Raw genomic sequence first — 23001 nt, forward strand, 5'->3', positions numbered from 1 at the left:
AAATTTCTATTTCTTTATTATTATTATTTTTTATTATTATAGAAGAATACCCCCAAATTCAATTTGATAAAAAGAAAAAATAAAAATCTAATATAATTTATGTCACGAAAAAAATAAAAAATAAAAAATTGACATTTTAAAGATGGAATGTAATATTCCAATTTTGTCGTTTCACATAGTTATTTTGGGCTTTTGGTGGGCCTTGGAGGCTGCTAAGGTCCAGCGTTCCCACCATAATATCACACGTGCCTTACACTTGCATACCACTCGTTAACTTGCGCAGGGACGAGGGCCTCTCTGCTCAAAAGCGAAACAGACAGTGAAACACTTTTTGGCGGTTGTTCTCCCAAGCCTTGCTGCCAGAGTGCTAACCTGCGCCGGCGTTGCATGTTAACGTACGCCGTCCTCGTCCTGAGCCACCATGAATCAAATTCAATCATTTCAATTAGGTTTTAAGGCTTTTACAAAAGGTTTTATTTTTCACCTATTTTTTTGTCTCTTCTTTATTTATGTAGTCATTCTTTCCCCTTTTCTCGAGCATTCTAAGAGGAAAAAAAAAAAAAAAAAATCAATTTTATGAGGACTATAAGTTCTGCTCTTAATACATGACTGAAAATATTGTAGCTATGCAGTAGTAGCTCCTGGGAGTTTCAGAATCGCAGCATTGGTTTCGTTGAGGGTGAGCAAGAGCGCCATGGGTTCTAGACGACCCATTTCCAGTTCTTCGAGACCCATTTTGGCAATCTCCGAGGACAAGAAAAAAGATAAACCTTTGAAAGGATTGATGGCGACGAACCCAAATCTCGAGAAGCCTGTTATTAAGGTCGGTTTATTTGTTTTACTAGTAATACCTTCCTGTCTGTTTATGATAGTCTTTTTCAGCAGTTCGGCTACTTTTGATTGACTTTTTCTTGATTGGTTTATAGGAACATAGAGCGGAGAGCAGTTCAGATGAGTTTGAGAGTTTTAAGGATGACCCGTCAAGCATTGAGAAAATGACAGTTCAGGAACTGAGAACTACATTGAGGTAAAAAATAAAAAATAAAAAAAATAAAAAAATTGAAACTTTAATACTTTGTGGAGTGGAACCGCGTATTTCTCGATTTATTAACGTTTTTAAGTGGAAAATTGTTTTGAGCTGTAGATATTAAGACTAATGGTTTTGAACGGTCAGGAGGGTTGGGGTTCCTGCCAAAGGTAGTAAACGTGACCTTGTATCGGCCTTGAAGGTGTATGCGGCCAAGAAGATAAATGGTAACTTTTTTGTATACCTTAAGCAATATTCATGTACTACTTGTTCATGTAAATTGCTGAGAAGAGCAAAATGAAGAAAATTTGTGCAACATTTCAAGGTTTGTTCCCTGGTTCTCTGGTGGTAGTTAGAAACTACTTTGTATTTGCAGGTGAGCATTGTCAAATGACAGAAGATAAAATCTTGTCCATTTCTGCTGAAAGCCTTTCAGAGGATAGGGAAGATGAAAATTTATATGATGAAGATGGAGTTAAAAATGTCAGCGCTTTTTCAGAGGTTCATGGAATTCAACGGAGTAAGAGAAGGTTGAAACAATCCGGAGTTGAATATAAGGTTGTAACAACTAGACAGAAGTTGTCAGCTAAAACTGATGAGGTTTCAGGTGCTGTAGAAAATATGAATACTTTCCAGAATCACTAGTTTTGGTTCTCTCCAAAGTGGTTATAATTTGTTTTCTTTGATTCAGTTTATTTATCTAAGATATTTACTGTTGGTACCTTTCTAGGCGGGAAGCTCTCAAGGACAAAGAGGAAAGTATCTTCCGAGAGTGCTACTGTTGGTGTTAAGACTGATGAGGAAGTTAATACACCCACAATGGAATCTGAACCATGGACAGTTCTTGCCCACAAGAAGCCTCAGAAAGGTTGGATTCCTTATAATCCTAAAACCATGAGGCCTCCACCTCTTAATGGTGATACAAAGTCTGTGAAGCTAATGTCTTGGAATGTCAATGGATTGAGAGCGTTGTTGAAGTTAGAGGGATTCTCTGCACTGGAACTTGCTCAAAGGGAGGATTTTGATGTATTATGCTTGCAGGAGACCAAACTGCAGGCAAGCATCTAAGTCCCTTTCTACTAGACATTCTTGGAAAGGAAGTGGTTACCGTTTGTTACCTGTATCTTGTTTTACTCAACTCTTTTAATTATATATATATATATATATATATGGAACAGAAAAAGGATATTGAAGGAATTAAGCGGAGTCTGATAGATGGCTATGAAAATAGTTTCTGGACGTGTAGTGTTTCCAAGCTTGGTTATTCTGGAACTGCAATTATTTCACGGGTATGTTTGTTGTTTTCCCATTAGGGTAGTTTATTCGTGCTTCTTCCTTCTATTGGATTGTTGATGATTGGTTCCATAAGTATTGTTGACTTTGTGTTACTAGAATTTATGAGCGATTTCTTTTTATATCTTCTATTTAATATCTTAGCCTCATGAATGACTTTCAAGAAAGCTTTGAGAACATTTGCTGTGGTTTTTCTTCTTCTTATTTTACTAGTGATATTGGCAATCGTTTGACAGATAAAGCCACTTTCAGTCAGATATGGCCTCGGCATAGCAGATCATGATAGTGAGGGGCGGCTAGTGACAGCTGAATTTGATTCATTTTATCTGATTAGTGGATATGTTCCTAATTCTGGAGATGGTCTGAAGAGACTGGTATTTGACATCGACCATCTTCCATTATGTTCCTGTTCTATTTCATTCTGTATCAGTAATTATCATTTCAATTGTGTTTTCTCCTTTTGGGGATCCCTCTTGGGCTAACAGCTTTGCTTTCAATTGTAGTCATACAGGGTCACAGAATGGGATACATCCCTCAGCAATTACATGAAAGTACGTATATTTCTGTTTTGTCTCTCTGAATGTGCTGTAAAAGTCAACCATTATGTTTTTCCTCATCAGTAATATTTCGTTCATATTGCATGTGGTTTTTTTTTTCTGTCCTGCTTCTAGAAACATTGTTGGCTAATCATATGGGATGTATGGAAACAATGACCTCCGAACTGGATCAAAGTTCTGGGGCATGTTTAACCTGAATCGATGGTTTCAAATTGTGTAATGAGTCTTTTCACTTCTAAGTGCTCATCAATCATATAGCCAGAAAGTCTTTTCACTTCTAAGTGCTCATCAATCATATAGCCAGAAAGTCTTTTCACTTCTAAGTGCTCACCAATCATATAGCAAGAAAGTTATGTATTTTTAAGTATGCCTAGATTATATATATATATATATATCCTTGGAATCCGTAAATGCTATAAATCCCTAAAAAGCACAACCAAAATGGATCATGCAGGTGTACTACTTTGTTTATTTCAATTATTTAATGTTGCTTTTTTTCAATTTCAAATTATTTTCTTATGCTTTGGAAGGGCATAGTTGACATGCCATTCGTCTGGTTGAGCCCAATTTTTATGACACTTTCCTTGCTTGATATAGGAACTCGAAAAGTCAAAGCCTGTTGTTTTAACTGGTGATCTGAATTGTGCTCATGAAGAGATAGACATATTTAACCCTGCTGTAAGTGAACTTTTCATCATTCTATTGGTAATTAAACCTGGGGAATCAAATCCAAACCAAGAATCTGGGCAACTCTTGAATAAAGCTACCACATAAATGTTCCAATCTCACTCCAAGCCTTGCCATTATTATTAGGTCAGGAAGGTCATGAGTTTCAAATCTTATATAATTCATTATGAGTTGGTTGAAGTGTAGATCCTTGGTCGATAACCAATGGCTTCGCCATGGAAGATGGTGCAAATGGACAGAAGGAAATTATAGGAGCAGTACTATGTCTCTTTGCTAGTTCTACAATAAACTTTAACTGTATTTTTAATTCAATCCACAGGGAAACAAAAGAAGTGCTGGTTTTACAGATGAAGAAAGGCAATCATTTGGGACAAACTTCTTGTCTAAGGGATTTGTGGATACCTTTAGGAGACAACATCCTGGTGTTGTAGGATATACTTACTGGGGTTATAGACACAACGGACGCAAAACTAACAAAGGTATGATTGTTTTCCTAATGCTTAAACGTGGAAAATGATCATTTAATTACTTTAGCTGTCATCCTTTTCTATGTTTTGATTTTGGAAAAACAGGGTGGCGGCTCGATTACTTCCTTGTATCAGAATCCATTGCGGACAAGGTTCACGACTCCTACATTCTCCCTGATGTTACCGGTAGTGATCATTGCCCTATTGGCCTTGTACTCGAGCTGTAGTTACTTGGACAGCTACTCATATCCATAGCCACTATAGATGACTTCTGTTATCCACGGGAAAATTCACAAGGCCAAAGGTGGTGAAGTTCTGAAACAATGGGCTTTATTGACAGTGGCCCCGCAAGCATTATTGGACAACATGGGTGGCAATTTTGTACGGGAGGCTTACGTAATTCTGGGAATTTTGTTTGGTAGGTGAGAAATTGAAAAGCTATTCGAAATTTTGCTACTCTTTTGAAAACTTCAAAAAGTTTGAAAAGTTTCTCAGTTGTTGGGAATTGTCCATTGGCCCGCATGGATCATTATTATATGATGTAAGAGAAGAAAATTAAAATTGGCACAGAACTGGCTCTTCTTGTCGACCATCTATTTCATTCTCTTATCCTTTTCATATGTGGTTTTCCATGGACCCGTTTGTATTCTGACACAAAAGTCTAAAGACGATCACTATAATATTATATTTACCAAGATTAGTAATGATAATTTGCGAGTCTAACGTGTAGTCTATATAGATATCTCATATATTTTAAATTTTTTTTGTCACAGAACATTGCTTTTTACTTTAAAGGGAAAGCAACTTTACAACATCATTCAAAATTGACGTTCAAAGAGATCGTTTACGTTTTTGCTGTCTTTGGTCTCTTAGAATATTTTTAGTGCTTTTTCCAGAAATTGACAAAGTATGGTCATTTCAGAATGTGGAATCTCATCCTCAACTTATTGGATATGGTAATGGACAATTTACCAGTCAATCTGGCTAAGTCCAAGACTTTCCAGAAGTGCCAGTCTTTCTTAATTCATCCATGGGAAAGGAGAATAACTAAATAATCTGAGTGCAGGCCGTTCTTCAAATACAGGCTAAATCTCATGGAGTCACTACTAAACCAACATGGCTTGCTATAATTAAAGAACCTTTCCATTTTAGGCTTCTGTCTTTCACAGTCACTGAGTTAGTTAAAAACAGTGAGTTAATCTTTATCAGAATTAATGCAAACCAGATCTGTTCAAGTGCATTTATCTCAAATGAATATTCCATGATAAATATATATAAATGGAGGCTAAGGGAAAAAATAAAAAATAATAAAATAATAATAATAATAATAATAAGACAAAAGGCAATGGACAACAACCCTGACAAAAAACACGAAATCTGCCAAATAATCTTCAGCATTGATTTTTCTTTATGTAATATATATATATATATATATACACAATAAACAAACATATTAACAAAGTAGTGCACCATTCATTAGTCCCGACTTACGTGGTACCTCCGAAATCGCAATGGAAACCTTCTTCATAAACTGCAAAAAATGCAGTAGGAACTGCCTTATATCGAATTTGATCACTAAGCTAAGCTCATGGTGCCTAACAACGATTATATACTATCCGCTTATCTCATGGATAGCTAAAAATGAATATAACATACTCGACTACATAACAAATCAATCATACTTTTTTATCTTCACAAAACTGGTTTTATCTCAAAAGTAGAAAATATATATTATTAACTTTACCCGATCTTCACAAAACTTGTTTCTCCCAATTCCATGTGTTTTCTCCTTTGCCAGATTCATGATGGCCAAGAGGTCCACACGATTTCAAGTTCCACTGCCTCATACCATGTTTCTCATATGCAAAATTTGCTCTCTTCCTTCTTCCTCTGTCTCCACCCGTGATCTGTTTTGCCATGAAATCTTGAGGTTTTATACCTTGAATCATACCAACCAGTGCAATCTTTCTTCCAGCTATTTCCACCCCATGTTGGTTGAAAATCTCTGTCAGCTCTTTCTCCATATACATTCTTTGCCCCATTGTAGTTCCTATCCCATTCATTGAAATTAGTCTCCCACTGATTCCTATGGTAACTACGTCCTTTATCTTTAACGACTTCATTGTGATCAGTCCAATTTTGTTCCCAAGAATTTTTGTTGTCATCCACATTCCAGCCATAATCCCCATATCTGGGGTTCCGACATAAGTCAGTAGCTTTCCGAAAATCTTCATCTGATTCTCCCCATCCAGAGCATGAAAATTGCTGATTTGGAAGAAGAGGGCTATCCAAAATCACTACATTCTCATCTTCGTTTTTGTCAATGGAGGGTTCAGGTTCTATCTCCAAGTCCATAAGAAGATCAGGATCAATGCTGGAGTTCCAGTCTACATCATCTATATAAATGTTGGGATCAGGCAATGATATATTACAGGGAAAACCATTTATTTCTGCCCAAAAGCGGTTCTTTGCATTGATGAAGGCCTCTTCACCAGCAGAATCATCCCATTTAATGACATTATCATATAGATACAGGTACTTCTTGGTTTCTAAGAGCTTTCGCCATGGAACTGACCCTACAGAAGCGCAAAATTTCTTTTCCCATGAAGGCACAGTTGACCGCCAACTTTCTGAGGACAAAAAAGAGTGTAAATTCAGTTATAACACACCTTTATAACATATAAAGAAATAAATAAAATAAAAAGGAACATTCCATGAAGAAAGAGAAACAAACTGTTAAATAATATTGGAAACTCTATAGATTTTGCCCAAGAGAGCTAGCATCTCAAACCAAGATTCATCACTAAACTCATCAAATCAATATGAAGGCATACTAAATAGCTTTCGAATATAAAATAGTTTCACCTTAAGTTATAAGTAAATTTATTTTCCAAAATAAAAAAGTATAAAATCCTCATCCGTGGACATACTCAACCAGCCATAGCTGGAGGGCAACACAGAAAGATTCTTCGAAAACTCACTGTCTTTGCAACAAGACCAAATGCAAATTCGCTGTCAACTCAAACATCACCTAAACCTCTCAGCCTCTTTTGAACCAGAACTACTCAGAACTTCTATCATCATAACAAATGAAAAATAATAATAATAATAATAATAAAAACCAAACAGCGATTTATAAAACTAAGCAACCTGCAAACGCTAGAAAAACCTACCGACTTCCAAAATACCCAGAACGAAACACCATAAATATTAAATTTTGGACTAGGGGAACCGCGTTTACTCTGCTTTAGACGTGCATGCTCTAGATTAAATACGAAAATAATAACAAATAATGAAAATTAAAATATGGGGATTAAAAGAAAACAAAATCCAAACCAAAAACCATTTCTAAGAAAAGAAACACATCATAATTCATCATTCATATATTAGCTGTCCAAGTGAAGCAAAAGCAAAAAAGATCATATAAGAAAACAGTAAATATTTGAAGAATTGTCAACAGGGTTGTAATATCAAAATCAAAGAAAAATTAAAACTTTGAGAAGGGAATTAAAACAAACTAGTGTTCGTACAACAGCTTTAGATAAAAGCAAACCAGAAATCTAGAAGGTATACATACCCTGAGACGGCCTTCTGTACCGTGATCTAGTCCCATGAAAATCTTGATCATTACTTTCAATTTGTCGTCTCCTCCAGCCACCCATTGACATCAGCAGCCGGGAAAAAAACTTCAACACGAAGAAAACTGAGGGAAACAACCCCAAGAACGAATCTTTTTCAAGAAAATAAACACAAAACAAGGAAAAAAAAAAATTTCCTGGGTTTTGGTGTTTTCGACCAGAGAAACAAATATATGTGTGAAAGAATTTCAGAGGATTTTTGACAAATGGGTAGTTGCAGAAATCTTTAACTGGGATCGGAAAAGGAGGTTGAAGAGGAGGATGTGATTGGCGGAAGAAAGAATTAAAAGAGGAGACAGAGGCGGTTGAACAGCGTGATCAAACAAAGAAATTCCGAGGTTTGAGAAACTCCTTTTTTGAGCGCTCTCTGTTTCTTTCAGAAAATAAACAAATAAAAAAATTAATAAATAAAAGCCTCTGGTTTTATTTTAGTATTTATAGCACTTGGTTTTGGTTTTTGGTTTTTGGCTTTTTCTTTTCACTTTTTTTTTTTTTTTTGGTATTGAATTACTACTTTTATTATTATTATTTTTTAAAATTTAATAATAAAAATAAAATCCTGCTTTCCTAGTTCGTTCGGGGTCTTTGGAGGTTAAACAACTTACACAAGCCCACGCCAACTTTTGGAGCGTGCAATATAAATTCCTCTTTTCAAAAAATAATTTAAATAAATTTTAGTGTAAAATCTTTATTTTATATATATATATATATATTTTTTTTTTTTTTTGGGTGAAAGAAAAAATCTTTATTTTATATGATCATAGCATATTAACCCTTTTAAATTTACCTGTAAATGGAGTCTGCAGTCTGTTACCATTTGTGCAAAGGCAAGGGAAACATCACAAGCCATTCAAAACTTAATTATTAATTAATTGATTAAGCTTTTAACAGGGAATTTGTGAAAGAAATATTGGAGGATTTTTACCATTTATTTTAATAACATTTTTCCTTAATTTTTGTTCTAAAAGACATTCTCTCATGCATTTTTTGAAATACCTCTCAATGAATTTGGACTAGTTTTTAATTTTATGGTCATACTTTAATTAAATTTATTAGAACGACAATAAAGCTTCTTTTATTGTGGAAAATTTGAAGGCTGGTATTCCTATTTCACATTCAAAACCAATCTTTAAAGAAAGTATTTGAATAGCTTATCGGTAATATTATAATTTTAAAATGTTTATTAAATAATATATATTAAAATATAATTGACTAATATATTTATATAATCTAATTAAGAAAAAGTTAACCATTAAGTAAATAAATATTTTTTTTGAAAAAATAAATAAATAAAATTTAAAATAAACTAATTAAATATTATCATATTATTTTATAAATAAATTTGATAAATATTTTAAAATCTCTGATATTATTGTAGATTATAAATGTTTTTGGTTGAGGATTTGAAATTAAAATGGATTCGTATTTTAATTCTTTTTAAAATTAAAGCAAAGAAAATCACAAAGAATTTCAAATTTTTTTAAATAAACAGATAAAATATACCATCGAAATAAAAATAGAAAACAATAAATTAAAGTAAAATCGGCCCAATATTTGGGGATGGGCCTCATGCTAACAAATAATTTCTCTTCTCTTGCCCAATATTTAGTACAGACTAATGGGTTCTTCGCTTCTACATGCACGCAAGGATAAAGTTTGATTCGATGGGCCCAATATATACATTTTTATATTACTTGTTTTCAGATGATGTACCAGATTTTTCACATATTTTTTAACATGAAGCAGGAAACAAAAAACATAAAATAAAAAAGGCAACTCATTAAAAATTTACTTGTATATTTGTGGTAACTTTTATTAGGAGACACATAATAATATATATAATAATGTGCAATCCATTTTGAGAATGATCAATAATTATGCATATAAATAAGATTTTTTTTTTAATTTTTTTTATAACATGTATGCGTTGATTCTCTTATACATATAGACTTTAATTTTTTTTTTTAAAAAATTTACTTGTATATTTGTGGTAACTTTTATTAGGAGACACATAATAATATAATAATATATATAATAATGTGCAATCCATTTTGAGAATGATCATTAATTATGCATATAAATAAGATTTGTTTCTTCACCCCCACCCCCCCCCCCCAAAAAAAAAAACAAAAAAAAAAAGATTTGTTTATTTATTTATTTATTTTTACATTTATACGTTGATTCTCTTATACATATAAACTTTTATTTTTTATTTTTATTTATTTATGTTTTCCTGAAAACATGGTTCCTTAGGATACAATACAAATTAAAAATTGGGGCAAAATCCCCGTTACGTGCCACAGAATATACCCGGATACTTTGCTTTTAGGAGATATTTCTCATAATTGTTATGAGTAAAATTACCAATTTGTTTCCAAAACGTTTGAGCTTCCCTTTGCCTTTTTCACCCATTGAAAATGGTAAATACCTTCTACTAAATAATAATAATAATAATAATATGAAAATAGTACAATACCATAAAGGTTCATTTTATTTGCCCATGTTTGAAGTGTAAGAAAATGTTTATTGCCCCCCCAAAAAAAAAAAAAAAAAGAAAGAAGAAAAAGTATAAGAAATACATATTAATTATTATCTTATGGTAATAACTATTTGACCAAAGAAAAGGCTCCATATTGATTAATCAACAAAAAGAAATACATAGAAAAACATCGTAAATATATATATATATATATATATTATTTTGCAAATGGTGAATTTTGAAAAAATTTAAAATTTAAAATAAAAAATATATTCATACGAAGATGAGCAAATTTGAAGGCAGGGAGAATGGCGTCATTTCAGTATGTTCCCACCAAAACGCTCCGATAGCAAAACGACGTAGCTGTACCCCTCTCTGTCTCTGTCTATGTCTATGTCTATGTCTCTGTCTCTGTCTCTGTCTCTGTCTCTCTCCTGCTTTTATGTTACATTAAACGTTTCATCTCTCTGATCGTATCGACTATCGAGAATGGCAAAAAGTTTCAGAACCAAAAATCTTGAGACAATTTCGTTCGTCGACTGTGTCGTCCTCTATCTGCAGCTCACCTCCACCGTTGGACTCCTTGATTTACGAACGGAACCGGAGAATCAGATTCAGGTACGGCCGGGTGCATCGTTCAAGATCGCCTTGTTTGCTGACCTGCATTTTGGAGAGGCCGCGTCGACAGACTGGGGTCCCACACAAGATGCCAACTCTATCAAGGTCATGTCCAGTGTACTTGACGATGAAACTCCAGGTGAACTTATCAATCTCTGTTTTTCTTTTTTATGTCAGCACTTTTCACATGTAGCCTCCGCAGCTTCACTCTCCTTTACTCTTTTTTTTTTTTTTTTTTTTTTTTTTTTTTTTTTTAATTAAAATAAATAAATTTTGAATATTCTTTAAACTATAATTGGCTAGTGGATTGGTGCAAATCCTTGAATAGTACTGAAACTCCTTTTTTTTTTTTTTTTTTTTTTTTTTTAATGTTTGGATTTTAGAAATTGCAGATTTGCTTCTAACTAATCATAAAATTATGTTCACTCTTTGGTGTTAAAAAGTTGTTTTAATTTAATGGTGAAGGAAAGAAATGACACAAAATAGAATATGTTGGGACAAAACTAAATGAGCTTTTTACTTCTGAAATTAAAGATTACAAAAATCAGGCATTTTGGTCACTCTTACCAATTCAATTAAATGACCGAAACCGCTTAATTTGTTGATGTTATTTGTATGGCTATACATACAAAAACTATTTGGAAAGTTGTAAAAATAAGGCAAATATTGTTGGCAGATTTTGTAGTGTACCTTGGAGATGTGATCACGGCCAGCAACATAGCAATTGCAAACGCAAGCTTGTATTGGGACCAAGCAATCTCTCCAACTCGAGCCAGAAGGATTCCATGGGCAAGTGTGTTTGGAAACCATGATGATGCCCCATTTGAATGGCCATTAGAGTGGTTCTCACCTCCTGGAATTCCTCCACTTCGTTGCCCTTCAAACACTTCTTCATGCCCAGGTGATCAAGTTTGAAAAACCTTGGTAACTAATTATATATATTCATTCTCTTAAAGGTTGAAGTAGCAATAGCCAAATAGACAAAAGTTAGTGACTAAATGCCATATTTTTCTTTTTTCTAATGTTAGGGGAAGAAGACTGTAGATTCAGAGGCACAGGAAGATTGGAGTTGATGAAAAATGAGGTTGAGCTTAATGGGTTGTCACATTCAAGAAATGGGCCTAAAGAACTTTGGCCAAGTGTGTCCAACTATGTCCTCCAACTCTCATCATCAGAATATCCACATTCAGCCGTGGCATTTCTCTACTTTCTTGATTCTGGTGGGGGTTCCTATCCAGAGATATATCAAATGCTCAAGCCGAATGGTTCAACAATAAATCTCAACATAATAACCCTGACTCAAGGTAGTAGCAGCTAAACAGATATGGCTAAAATGGAAATTTACTCAAATAGTATAAGATTACTTCTTGTATTGGTTGCTGAGTTTGATTTATAAAAATATAATCTTTCTTAAAGGAAAACAATTTCCATATTAAAGTAAGTTATTAATCTGCTTTTTCTCTAATGACGTTTCTTGTTACCTAAAGAATGCCTTGTTTGGCAGGGTGCCAGAGATAGTTTTCTGGCATATACCAAGTAAAGCGTATAAAAAAGTGGCCCCATTTTTCCGCATAAGAAAGCCTTGTGTGGGTTCAATCAACGAGGAGGAGATTGCTGCTCAAGAGGCCGAAACTGGTATCATGAAACTTCTTGTTGAAAGGTCTTCTGTTAAGGTGAGGTCAAAAGGGCCTTTATATACCATTTCTAAAACCTTGTTTATAGGTTTTGCCTTCGCATCTTCATGGAAAAAAGAGAAAGAAAAAAAAAAAGAAAAAAGAAAAAAAAGAAAAAGGGGCATCCCTTCTGGGTTTGCATTGAACGAACCAATTTCCTACTATCTATGTTAAATATGAGTATTTTTGGTGAAATTGGCTGAGTGACTGCTTTGTAGCATTGGAACGCATAGCTTTGCGAACATATGGAATTCATAAGCACTTTTTCTCTCTCCTCTCCTTTTTTTTTTTTTTTTTAAAAAAAAACAAAACTGTGGCAGGCAGTTTTTGTGGGACACAACCATGGCCTGGACTGGTGCTGCCCCTACAAGGAACTTTGGTTGTGCTTTGCTAGGCATACTGGATATGGTGGGTATGGAAACTGGGCTAGAGGAGCTAGAATAATGGAAATCTCTCAGCAGCCCTTCTCTATTAGATCTTGGATAAGGATGGAAAATGGTCTTGTTCACAGTGAAGTTGTCTTGAGTCCTTGAGGTGTGTCCACACAGTATCTTGTCTCACCAGCTGTATATATGTATGTATGGAAAATAATGAATTAATAACGCCATTATGCGATAAGTTTCAGTTCTTCAACACTTCAATTATTTTGATTTCTTAGAATTAAATGAGTTCCATGAACAAGTGAAGCCAGTTATATGACAAAATTGAGATAAAGGGAAAATACTTCTCTGAAAGAATGAAGTGTCAAATTCAAGCTCTGTAATCAGCTAATTCCCATTGACTGCATCGAACATACATTGCAGGTTTAAGTTCAAGTTAATGCTTGGACTAAAAAGTTTCGTCTCGAAGAACTAATATAATGGTCTAGAGCTCATTAATTGTGGAAGAAAGTACTTAAGAAACAATGAAAATCTGTAACAAAGAAAAAAAAAATTACAAATTTTTATTGATTCAAATGGATATAATTTTCATGGTGCATGATTAATCAAAAAGGAAAATAATGATGTATTTTCCTTCTTTTTTGCTTTTTTCCCCCTTTTGGGGTGTTTGAGATGATGAAGGGGGAAAATGGTTGTTTGATATTGCATATTATAAAGCCAACATTTATCTTTAATGCATCCTCTATGACCCCTCATTGAAAATAGCTTTGTTTCTCACCTGCTCTCCGATTCCTACAAAAATTTGATTAAAAAGACTAGATTAATTGAAGCAAATTCCAGAAATAAGCATAATAATGACATGTCCAATTTGTTTTTGTTCTCTTTCTTTTAAATCAAATAAAAAAATCAAGTGAAGCAATGCATTGATGTTAGCAAATGCAAGGTGTGTGTATAATAATTGCCAAACTGATGGTACCTTATCATATAAGGTTTTCTTTTTCCCTTTTTAGTAACAAATCATAGATTCTTTTTTATGACAAGTAGCTAATCTGATTGTATATAATCAAACCATGCATATGCAAACTCATTTCAATATTGTCATGCTTACATGGTCAACTTCTTTTTTGCTTCATGGTGATGATTTGTTGACCCAAATTCCCTAAATCCTTTGAAAAGCAACTTTCATTATTATAAGAACTTAAAGCATAGATTATTCTCATCATTTTTCCTTTAGTTTAAAACTTAGGAAAAGGAGTTTTCTTTATAGTAAAGTGATGGCTACATCATATTATGGGCTAATTGTCTGTTCACTGCATCTAGAGACATATTCAATTTTATATAAACAGAAAAAATCAAAATCATCAATCATAAATAAAGACTATAATTGAAAATCTCTTTCAAGAACTTTGGTTTCTTCTCAATCCAGATCCATTTGTGAAACACTGGTCGGCAAAATTATTTGGAAATCTCATATGGTATTAAGGAAACTTTTCATAAATTTTCTTGGAATAGTGAGTCTGAGAAGAAGGGCCATTGAACAGCTCAAAAGCCACTTTATATCCTGTTGTTAATTAGGACAACTCATGGCAACCCAATTCTTCATCTTTCAAGTATTCACAACTTTTGGTTCTTTGAAATGAAACAGCTCAAAAGCCACTTTTGCTCTCACTTTGCTGGCCACAAATTGGCAGCCTGGAGTTACTAAAGTTCTTCATTTTTCAAGTCAAAAACTTGTTAAACATGGTTCATCAAAGAGAGAGAACCAAGCTTTTTATGGCTTTAAATACAAATCATAGGCCTAATTAACCATATTAGATTATCAATGCTTATAAATTTTTTAGATCAATCTTTAGGACACCCCTTATAAAAAAAATATACTCAAAATAGAGTTCCTTATAAAGAAATGCTTTCTTGGGGATCTTCAAAAAGCTGTTTTTGTAGGCATGAAAATTTCATGATGAAATGGACTAAACAGAGATACTTTAGCTTGCTTGTGCAGCATTTTCTAAGAGAAGTAATATATATGTATTCACACTCATCCATATAATATGAAATTTGAATTAAATAAAACCCATTTTCTTGATTATTAATTTCCATGTGCATTCTTTATCCTAAAATGAATTTGTACCTATAACTAAAAGGGAAGAAAAGTAATTCAAACAGAGAGTAAATGCTCGTCTAGTCCAGGCTCAACCAAAACAAGGCTTACTTGTCAATTTCCCATTTTTGCATTATTATTATTTCTTTGTCTAAGTTGACTAAAAGAATTTTCTAACCCTAAACCCTAATTTCAATGCATGCACTAGCCAAAGTCATCAGCAGTTTCAAAACTTAAAGTAGAGTCCTGCAGAACTTTTAGAGAACAATTTTTTTTTTTTTTTTTTGGATGAAAAACTTTATTATAAACAATTGAGAAGAGTAAATTAATAGCTAAAATGTGAAGACAGTGAAATACAAAATTAGATGGGAGATGGTGAAGCCATTAAAAGACAATAATTTAAATTTATAAGGTTTTAAATTTTGAAAATCCCAGTTTTTTCAAATTGAAATTCATGCTGCATTCATAGGAGAACAAGGTGTACCCTTCCAACTCCAAGAAATAAATACTGGTTGACATATTATTCATAAATACATTAGCAACATGGCACTCATTGTGCCAAATATCCTTACTTTCTCGAACCATAAAGCAGAGCCGCGGTCATATCAGTAAATTAATGAAAAACAGACATTTGAACAGGTCAGTGGCAGTTGTGGAATTGACAATTGGAAGAGAGAGATCGGGGAAGATTATAAGCCAAGAGGGTCCCATTGAAATTCCAACAAACTTGCTCTCAATAAGTTCACCACCACCAAGCCATCAGTTACCCCAAAGAGTCTGCTAGTTGCAGCCATTAGGACGAATAATGGGTATACCAACACTCTCTTTACACTTCTTGTTTTCCCACTCCTTCAGTTTCATTGTGCCACTGATTTGTGTTTGAAAGCAACAAGCTATGAAAATGCCAGTGATAGACCACAACATGCCATGAAAAAAGGCACAAATGATGGCTGTTTTCAACAGGTTTTTTGAGTGCTTTTCAATATCATAGAGACCATATTTTGTCACTCTAAGCTGCTTTCAAGTTTCAGGTACTCCTTTTGTTGATGTTGTTCTTGGTTTATTGATAAAGAACTTTCTAGGATATGGGTATGTTCATTATTTTTCACTCATGATGGTCCGCTTGAGAAAAAGTAAGTTGCTGAGAGATTTACAATTTTCTGCTGTTTATAATTCCAAGGTGGTCAAATGGGTAATGACTAATAAGAGGGATGGGCTTGAAAATTATAACTCAGGGATAGGTAAAAGATATGTGACTTTGAACTGTGGTCTGTCAAGAAAGTAATCAAATCACTTCTTCCATGTTTATTTTTCCATGTTCTTACTTTGATAAAGTTTCTTAATATCCTCAGAGTCCCCTAATTTTGTAGGGATTGTTTGAGAAATAAAGGATGGTCTTTGATACATGAAAATTAATATGACTATAGTTGTTCAATGGCAAAGACAAAGTGCTGGTTTAATTGGGTCAAGAGGCTGATTGCTTTTAAACCAAAAGCAAAGGTATACAAATTTGTTCACACCATTTTGATTGTTTTAAGCGACCAATTCACGCACCCTCTTGGGTAATTAGTACTCTTAAACTTCATCATTTTCAGAAATCAAAGGATTGGAGATGGGATTTGGGAAGGCTTACATTTAAGCAATACCCTGCACTTACAGCATCACAGAGAACACTGAATGAAGCAACAGAAGAGCAGAAAAAACATGCTTTGACTGTTGCCCTAGCAACAGCAGCAGCCGCCGAGGCTGCAGTTGCAGCTGCCCAAGCTGCAGCTGAAGTTGTTCGGCTAACAGGTGCTTCGAAGTCTTGCCTCAATTACTCAAAGTCAGATCGGAACTTAGCTGCCACTAAGATACAAAGTGCTTACAGGGCACATCTTGTGAGCTTCTTGATATTCTTTTTCTCTTCGTGATGATTATCAATTATTGGTAGCCTTAGAATTCATCTACATTTTATTGGAACTGTGAACACACACTACACTTCTAAAAAAGTTTTTGAAAGTAGCCTTTACAGATCCTATAATACTTTTTCAGCATGTGATTTCCAAAGGTATTTGATTTTGCACTTTCATTTAGTCTCACTTCTAGTATAACAGGAAAAATTCCATATCAATTTAAGACCATCTCAATTTGATCCCTTTGTTTGAATTAAAACTTACTCAACTTTATACATATCAGTTTAAAAGAAGGATTTGATATAATCTGATGGATTAATATTGCCACTCTAGTCTAGCATGATTTTGAACTTCAAGTGAAACAGGCAAGGAAAGCATTACGAGCTTTGAAGGGACTGGTGAGACTTCAAGCAATAGTTCGTGGTCGAGCTGTAAGACGCAAAATAGTCAACATTTTAAAACGTTTACCATCCAGCAGCAGTAGGCAGTCTGAAGTGGTCCAGGAAACAACTATTTCTACTAAAGATACATGCTTCAAAGATGGAAACAAGAAACAGATTTTAAGGCCAAACAAGGAGTTGGAAGAAAATAATCTAAAGGTAGGAAAGATGATTAATCAAGTACCTAGTAATTTTAGACAAGATGAGCATTGATAAACCAGGAACAATCTAAGCAGCTATTCTTAGTTTTCATTATTTATGAGAGGACATTCTGTTGGTACTTTCTGAGCTAAGTGTCAAGTAGATGTTAGTAACAATTGAAAGATCCATGGTTTGAATGTTCCTACTAAATAGATCCTTATATATTGAGACTCTAGATTAAATTTGTATAAGTGTTTGATTATGGTGCTTTACTTGATTTTCCCCATTTTGATATGGGTTTGCAGCTTGAATGCAGCAGCAAGGAAAGGTGGGATTGCAGTATACTTTCTAAAGAAGACATACAAAACACATGGTTAAAGAGGCAGGAAGCCATGATGAAAAGAGAACGAATGAAGAAGTACTCATTTTCACACCGGGTACTGACTTTTGATTCAAACATTTTCTTCCATGTTCTGTTCTTCTTTTCACTGATAATTTGCCATCATTCTGTTTGGAAACACTTCCAATTTCACCTATAGTGGTTGTGTTTGTAAGCGGTGACTGTGTTTAGCACCAAGTTTTCTATTTTCTTATAGCTAGGAATTGGATACTTTTTCAGGAGAGAAGAAACACTCACATTCTGGATGATTCATTCACCAAAAAGGAATCTGGAACACGAAGCAGCCGGATAGAACAATGGGAAAACAAAGTGGCATATGATAGAGAAGAATTGGAAACTTTGAAACCAATAGTTCATTCAAATCTGATTGATAGTGAAATGCTTGGAATGACACAAGTTAAACTGAAAAGTGCAAGAAACAGTGATTCATTACAATTATTGAGTTCACAATTTCCCCTTTCAAGGAGTTCATTTTGCCATGAAGAACGGAATTCAGGTGGAGAAGACATTTTGATGCCAAGCTCACCAGTTTTTCCTACTTACATGGCTCTAACTGAAACTACAAAGGCAAAGACAAGACCAAACATGTCAATGACTGAATCTGCACAGACGAAGACCAGGTCAATGAGCACACCGAGACAAAGGGTTGAATTTCGAGAAGGTTGCTTCAATCACAATTTTCAACATAGAAATGGGATCTCTCTTTGGTCTTCTTATGATGGTGCATCAGTTAGCCACAATTGGAAACATGGTATTTCCCCGAAGATATCTTCAAGCATTAATCAATATTATGAAGACTAAATTGGAGTCATCATATATGGTTCTCAACTTACAGTGTCAGGATCACAAAACCAACATCTTCTAATGGTTGTTACACTCTGGTTGACAGTGAAGTTCAGATCACGGAGATCTTCGAAGGTAAGAAAGTTTCCAAGGACAAAATCTTAATATCTTATTGCTGTTACACTGAGTCATACTGATCTATAAGCGAATTTGTTTTCTTCATTGTTGTGAGGGAATTTGGTGAGGGTTGTCTTTTTTTTTTTTTTTTTTTTTTTATAAATTATTATTATTTTTTTAACACAGTAGAGTTCTATAAAGAATTATATGGCATAGAAAGTTTGCAGTGAAAGTTATGGTTTGTTTTCACCAGAAAATGAAAGTGATGGTTGGTTTTGAAAGAACTACATTTTTCCTTCTTCATATTTAATCAAACAAATTACCACATAATATATAGATGTGAAAAAAATGTAACTTTAATTCAGAAAGTGGTCATCGTCCATAGTCCTAGTCAAGAAAAACAGAGAAATCTTAAAAGTTGTTTAGAAAATGAAGATTATCAATGACTAAGCACAGTTTACTAAGGCTACAGAGACATCTGACATGACTATAGATCATGCCATTTGAGCCTAAAAAATTGTAGTTAAAGGATCATGACCATATATTATAGCGAGCACCAACTTGACAGAGCACAGAGCACAGAGCACAGAGCACCAACTTGCATATCTAAACTAGCTTATAGCTCCATTAGTTAATGATTAAGAACAGGATTTGTCTCATAATTAGAAGTTTAGACAGTCTAATAGTAAATATTCAAAGAATAAAAATCAAAATGTTACAAACTTTGCCAATTGGAGCTCATCATCAGCAGCAGTAGTGGTGGGCAGATAGATATAGCCGTGGTGTGGAGGCTGTTCAGGTATCATGGTGCTCTGCCTCTGCCATCAAACAAATAAAAGAAGACATCAAATTGAAACTGGAGTACATGCATTATACATTCATAAATTATAAAAATAAAAAATAAAAAATAAAACCAAATCGTAAATAAGAGTGAGTGAGAGAGAGAGTGGCACATGCGTCTCGAGTCTGAGATAAGAAATGTGAAATATCATCTCTGGAGTCCGGAAATAGTGGATACTCTGGCGGTGGTATTTTCAAACTCCACCATTTTAAAACCCATTCCATGACAAGCCACTATCTTAACCGCTTTCCAACCCCCCTTCCACTAGAGCATCCACAGCTAAACCAAGGCCTCCCACCGATGGCAAAGCAGCTTCACTCTCTAACTCCCAATAGTCACTTATACTTTCCCATGGTTTACCACTTCTTCCTTGAGATTCGTAATTCCTTGTTCTTCTTTGTTTTTTTTTCCATATAAAACCAATGGTATTCTACTCTATATTTTGTAGTCCTTGTCCCCAGGATTTGTTCCAATTACCGTAGCAGGGTACAACACGCTCGGCTTTTTTGCCTTGCGTATCTCAACTCTCATTCTAACATTATAAACGTCTGAAAAAATATGCCCAAATGAATCACACATCACTGGATGATCGACATGAAGCAAACTACCTCACCTACTAGAACTACAAAAGCAAGTGATGTGTGAAGTCCAGCCGCACCAACCACAGCCGCACCAACCGCAGCCACACCAACCACGGCCACCATTTTTGACAAATGGACATTGCTGCACCGAATTCCAAATTGATCAACAATTGTGGGCTAAGCTGTTGAAGATTGTGGCCTTGTAAGCCTATAAATAGGCTCCTTCCCGTTGCATGAAAACTAAGCCAAGTGAGCAAAGCTCAATATTATCCCAAGTGAGGAATATTGAGAGAAAACTCCGAGAGAGAGAGTGTTTAAGTTCCAGAGAGAGCTTGAGAGAAGAGTGAGTAATTCCAGAGAGAATTGGAGGGTGTAGGGAGAGATTCCACGTGAGAATCCAAGAGAGAGAAGTTTTTGTATTTTTGTATTCTATTTCAAGAGAGTAATAGAATTCTTTTTATTTTCTTCTCATATTTCTTCTTTAACGTGGTCAGAGAAACACAACAAGTGGTATCAGAGCTTTGGGTTCAAAATTTGAAGAAACAAAGCTACTGTTCTTCAAGTTGTGTTTTGAAACGTTGCTCAAATAATTAATTTGACAATACCAGGTGAAAGACCCGACGAGAGTAGAACACCAAAAACTTCGCCGGAGAGGAGAACACCAATAATCTATGCTTTAAGTTCGCCGGAGAGCAAGACAGCGTCTCACGCGCCCGCACGCGCCGCCTGAAGTTTTCTGCAACAGGTCACGCGCCTCACGCGCCGCACGCGCCGTATGGAGGTTGAAGACGACCATGTCAGCAGCCACGTCAGCGCACCCCTGCCACGTCATCTGCCACGCCAGCCGACACGTCGTCAGCCACGTCATCTGCCACGTGTTGACACGTCAGCACCATCTGCCACGTCATTAATATTTTCTGAAATTGCGGAACAGCCCCTGAATTATTGAAAATTACAGATTGACCCCTGTAGTTTTCTGAAATTACAGTACAGCCCCTGAACTATTGGAAATTACAGATTGACCTCTGTAGTTTCTGTATTTGCAGGTTGACCCAGAAATTTTATAAAATTACATGTTTGCCCCAAAATTTCTGGTAATTATAGTTTGACCCCGGAAGAGTCAAGTCCACCATTTTCGGCCGTTCCGGACGCAACGGTTAACTCCGTTTTGCCAAATTCAGCTCCATTTTTGGTCAAGCCATAATGTCAATGGAAGAATCATCTTCGGGAGCTATGGTTAAGCTCACTGCCACAAATTATACACTTTGGAGACCTCGGATGGAAGATCTCCTCAATTGTAAGGATCTGTTTGATCCTATAGAAGCTAAAGGAGAAAAACCCGATCCCAGCAAAGTAGCAGAATGGAAGAAATTAAACAAGAAAATGATCGGTCAGATCAGGCAATGGATCGACCACAGTGTCTTCCATCATGTAGCAAAGGAAACGGATGCATATGCCCTCTGGACAAAATTGGAGGACATGTACCAGGCCAAGACTGCTCGGAACAAAGCCCTATTGCTTAAGCGATTGGTAAATCTAAAATTACAGAGTGGAACTTCTGTAGCCGAGCACACCAGTGAGTTCCAGAGCTTGGTAAATCAACTATCTACTGTAGATTATCAACTAGGGAATGAGGATCAAGCCCTCCTACTTCTAAGCTCTCTTCCAGACAGTTGGGAGACATTGGTAGTCTCTCTAGGCAATTCGTTCCCGAATGGCAAACTTACTATGTCTATGGTTAAGGATGCCCTATTTAATGAAGAGGCCAGGAGAAAGGACATTAGCATGGATCAGTCACATGCCCTCGTCACAGAGAGAGGAAGACAGCAAAGAGGTGGTCGTGATAGGGGGAGAGGCAGGAGCAAGAGCAGAGCCAGATTTACAGACGGTAGAAAATCATCATATAAGTGCTATCATTGTGGCCTGGAGGGTCACATGAAGAAGAACTGCAGAAAGTTGTTGAGAGAGCAGAGACTCCAAGGTAATCAGCCGAAGAAGGATGGAGAGACACTAGTCACTGTTACAGGAGAAGTGGCGCTCTGCTCCACCGAAGAAGAGACATGCCTTCATATATCAACCCAAGATGTTGAGTGGGTAGTCGATACTGCAGCATCCTACCATGTCACTCCACACAGAGATTTCTTCAAAACGTACAAAGCAGGAGACTTTGGTACGGTAAAGATGGGAAATTCCAGTTTCGCAAAGATTATGGGAACTGGTGATATTCAGGTAAAAACGAATGCTGGTTGTACAATCACTTTGAAGGATGTCCGTCATGTTCCAGATCTTCGGCTTAATCTACTTTCGGGAGCAGCCTTAGACAAGCAAGGCTATGACAACTACTTCAGCAAAGGCACATGGAAAATGACAAAAGGTGCCATAGTTGTCGCCCGAGGACATATTTGTGGAACGCTGTACAAGATTCATGTGAAGATATGTGCAGATAGCCTCAATATTGCAGAAGGAGAGGCGTCTCAAAATCTGTGGCACCAGAGACTCGGTCACATGAGTGAAAAAGGATTGTCCACTTTGGCAAGGAAGAAGCTTATCACTGTTTGCAAGGATGCTGCACTAGATCCTTGTAGTCACTACTTATTTGGTAAGCAACATAGAGTCTCCTTCAGTTCCTCTGCATCGAGAAAATCAGAGTTACTTAGTCTGGTGCACTCTGATGTTTGTGGTCCCATGGAGGTAGAATCATTAGGTGGCAACAAGTATTTCCTGACCTTCATTGATGATGCTTCTCGGAAGGTGTGGGTATATTTCTTGAAAACAAAGGACCAGGTATTGGATTACTTCAAACTGTTTCATACCATGGTAGAGCGTGAAACAGGAAAGAAGCTTAAATGCCTCCGCTCAGATAATGGAGGCGAGTATACTTCCAAG

The 23001-nt window shown here is 35.5% G+C and overlaps 4 protein-coding genes across 12 annotated transcripts; 3 read left to right on the plus strand and 1 right to left on the minus strand.

Annotated features, from left to right (window-relative positions):
• The first annotated feature begins 260 nt into the window (after positions 1 to 260).
• Positions 261 to 4741, plus strand: LOC107431641 (DNA-(apurinic or apyrimidinic site) endonuclease, chloroplastic). Of its 8 annotated transcripts, none has more exons than XM_016042608.4 (12): positions 261 to 449; positions 625 to 823; positions 927 to 1027; positions 1175 to 1254; positions 1404 to 1634; positions 1758 to 2083; positions 2206 to 2316; positions 2557 to 2694; positions 2824 to 2871; positions 3475 to 3555; positions 3884 to 4043; positions 4137 to 4741. In XM_016042608.4, exons 1-12 carry the CDS (start codon positions 388 to 390, stop codon positions 4256 to 4258), a joined length of 1659 nt encoding a protein of 552 aa, XP_015898094.3. In that variant the 5' UTR covers positions 261 to 387; the 3' UTR covers positions 4259 to 4741. The 8 variants fall into 8 exon arrangements, with proteins under 8 accessions (XP_015898094.3, XP_015898096.2, XP_015898097.2 ...); XM_016042610.4 differs by having other exon boundaries at positions 262 to 470; positions 633 to 823; XM_016042611.4 differs by having other exon boundaries at positions 262 to 470; positions 636 to 823.
• Positions 4742 to 5390: 649 nt separating this feature from the next.
• On the minus strand, positions 5391 to 8124 carry LOC107431594 (uncharacterized). The gene is made up of 2 exons (XM_016042553.4): positions 7609 to 8124; positions 5391 to 6661 (listed from the first exon to the last, which is right to left on the minus strand). Exons 1-2 carry the CDS (start codon positions 7697 to 7699, stop codon positions 5889 to 5891), a joined length of 864 nt encoding a protein of 287 aa, XP_015898039.3. The 5' UTR covers positions 7700 to 8124; the 3' UTR covers positions 5391 to 5888.
• A 2449-nt stretch (positions 8125 to 10573) lies between these two features.
• On the plus strand, positions 10574 to 13072 carry LOC107431607 (probable inactive purple acid phosphatase 16). Its single transcript, XM_016042575.4, is given in 6 exon segments — positions 10574 to 10905; positions 11443 to 11667; positions 11795 to 12004; positions 12007 to 12070; positions 12271 to 12439; positions 12760 to 13072. Coding segments are annotated over 6 exon segments (1149 nt in total). The 5' UTR covers positions 10574 to 10637; the 3' UTR covers positions 12973 to 13072.
• A 2309-nt stretch (positions 13073 to 15381) lies between these two features.
• Positions 15382 to 18977, plus strand: LOC107431576 (protein IQ-DOMAIN 12). Of its 2 annotated transcripts, none has more exons than XM_016042535.4 (6): positions 15382 to 15948; positions 16345 to 16417; positions 16513 to 16797; positions 17178 to 17411; positions 17699 to 17830; positions 18013 to 18977. In XM_016042535.4, exons 2-6 carry the CDS (start codon positions 16352 to 16354, stop codon positions 18592 to 18594), a joined length of 1299 nt encoding a protein of 432 aa, XP_015898021.2. In that variant the 5' UTR covers positions 15382 to 15948; positions 16345 to 16351; the 3' UTR covers positions 18595 to 18977. The 2 variants fall into 2 exon arrangements, with proteins under 2 accessions (XP_015898021.2, XP_024922235.2); XM_025066467.3 differs by having other exon boundaries at positions 15383 to 15948; positions 16288 to 16417.
• Positions 18978 to 23001: the final 4024 nt, after the last annotated feature.

Source organism: Ziziphus jujuba, chromosome 11 (genome assembly GCF_031755915.1).
Source record: "Ziziphus jujuba cultivar Dongzao chromosome 11, ASM3175591v1".
Lineage (NCBI taxonomy): Eukaryota > Viridiplantae > Streptophyta > Magnoliopsida > Rosales > Rhamnaceae > Ziziphus > Ziziphus jujuba.

Coding starts and splice junctions, on each gene's coding strand:
- LOC107431641 (XM_016042608.4), top strand. CDS start 388: ATGTTAACGTACGCCGTCCTCGTCCTGAGCCACCATGAATCAAATTCA. Junction 1,635..1,757: donor TAAAACTGATGAGGTTTCAG/GTGCTGTAGAAA, acceptor GTACCTTTCTAG/GCGGGAAGCTCTCAAGGACA. Junction 2,872..3,474: donor CCCTCAGCAATTACATGAAA/GTACGTATATTT, acceptor TGCTTGATATAG/GAACTCGAAAAGTCAAAGCC.
- LOC107431594 (XM_016042553.4), bottom strand. CDS start 7,699: ATGTCAATGGGTGGCTGGAGGAGACGACAAATTGAAAGTAATGATCAA. Junction 6,662..7,608: donor GTACAGAAGGCCGTCTCAGG/GTATGTATACCT, acceptor TTTTGTCCTCAG/AAAGTTGGCGGTCAACTGTG.
- LOC107431576 (XM_016042535.4), top strand. CDS start 16,352: ATGGCAAAGACAAAGTGCTGGTTTAATTGGGTCAAGAGGCTGATTGCT. Junction 16,418..16,512: donor CTTTTAAACCAAAAGCAAAG/GTATACAAATTT, acceptor CATCATTTTCAG/AAATCAAAGGATTGGAGATG. Junction 17,412..17,698: donor TGGAAGAAAATAATCTAAAG/GTAGGAAAGATG, acceptor ATGGGTTTGCAG/CTTGAATGCAGCAGCAAGGA.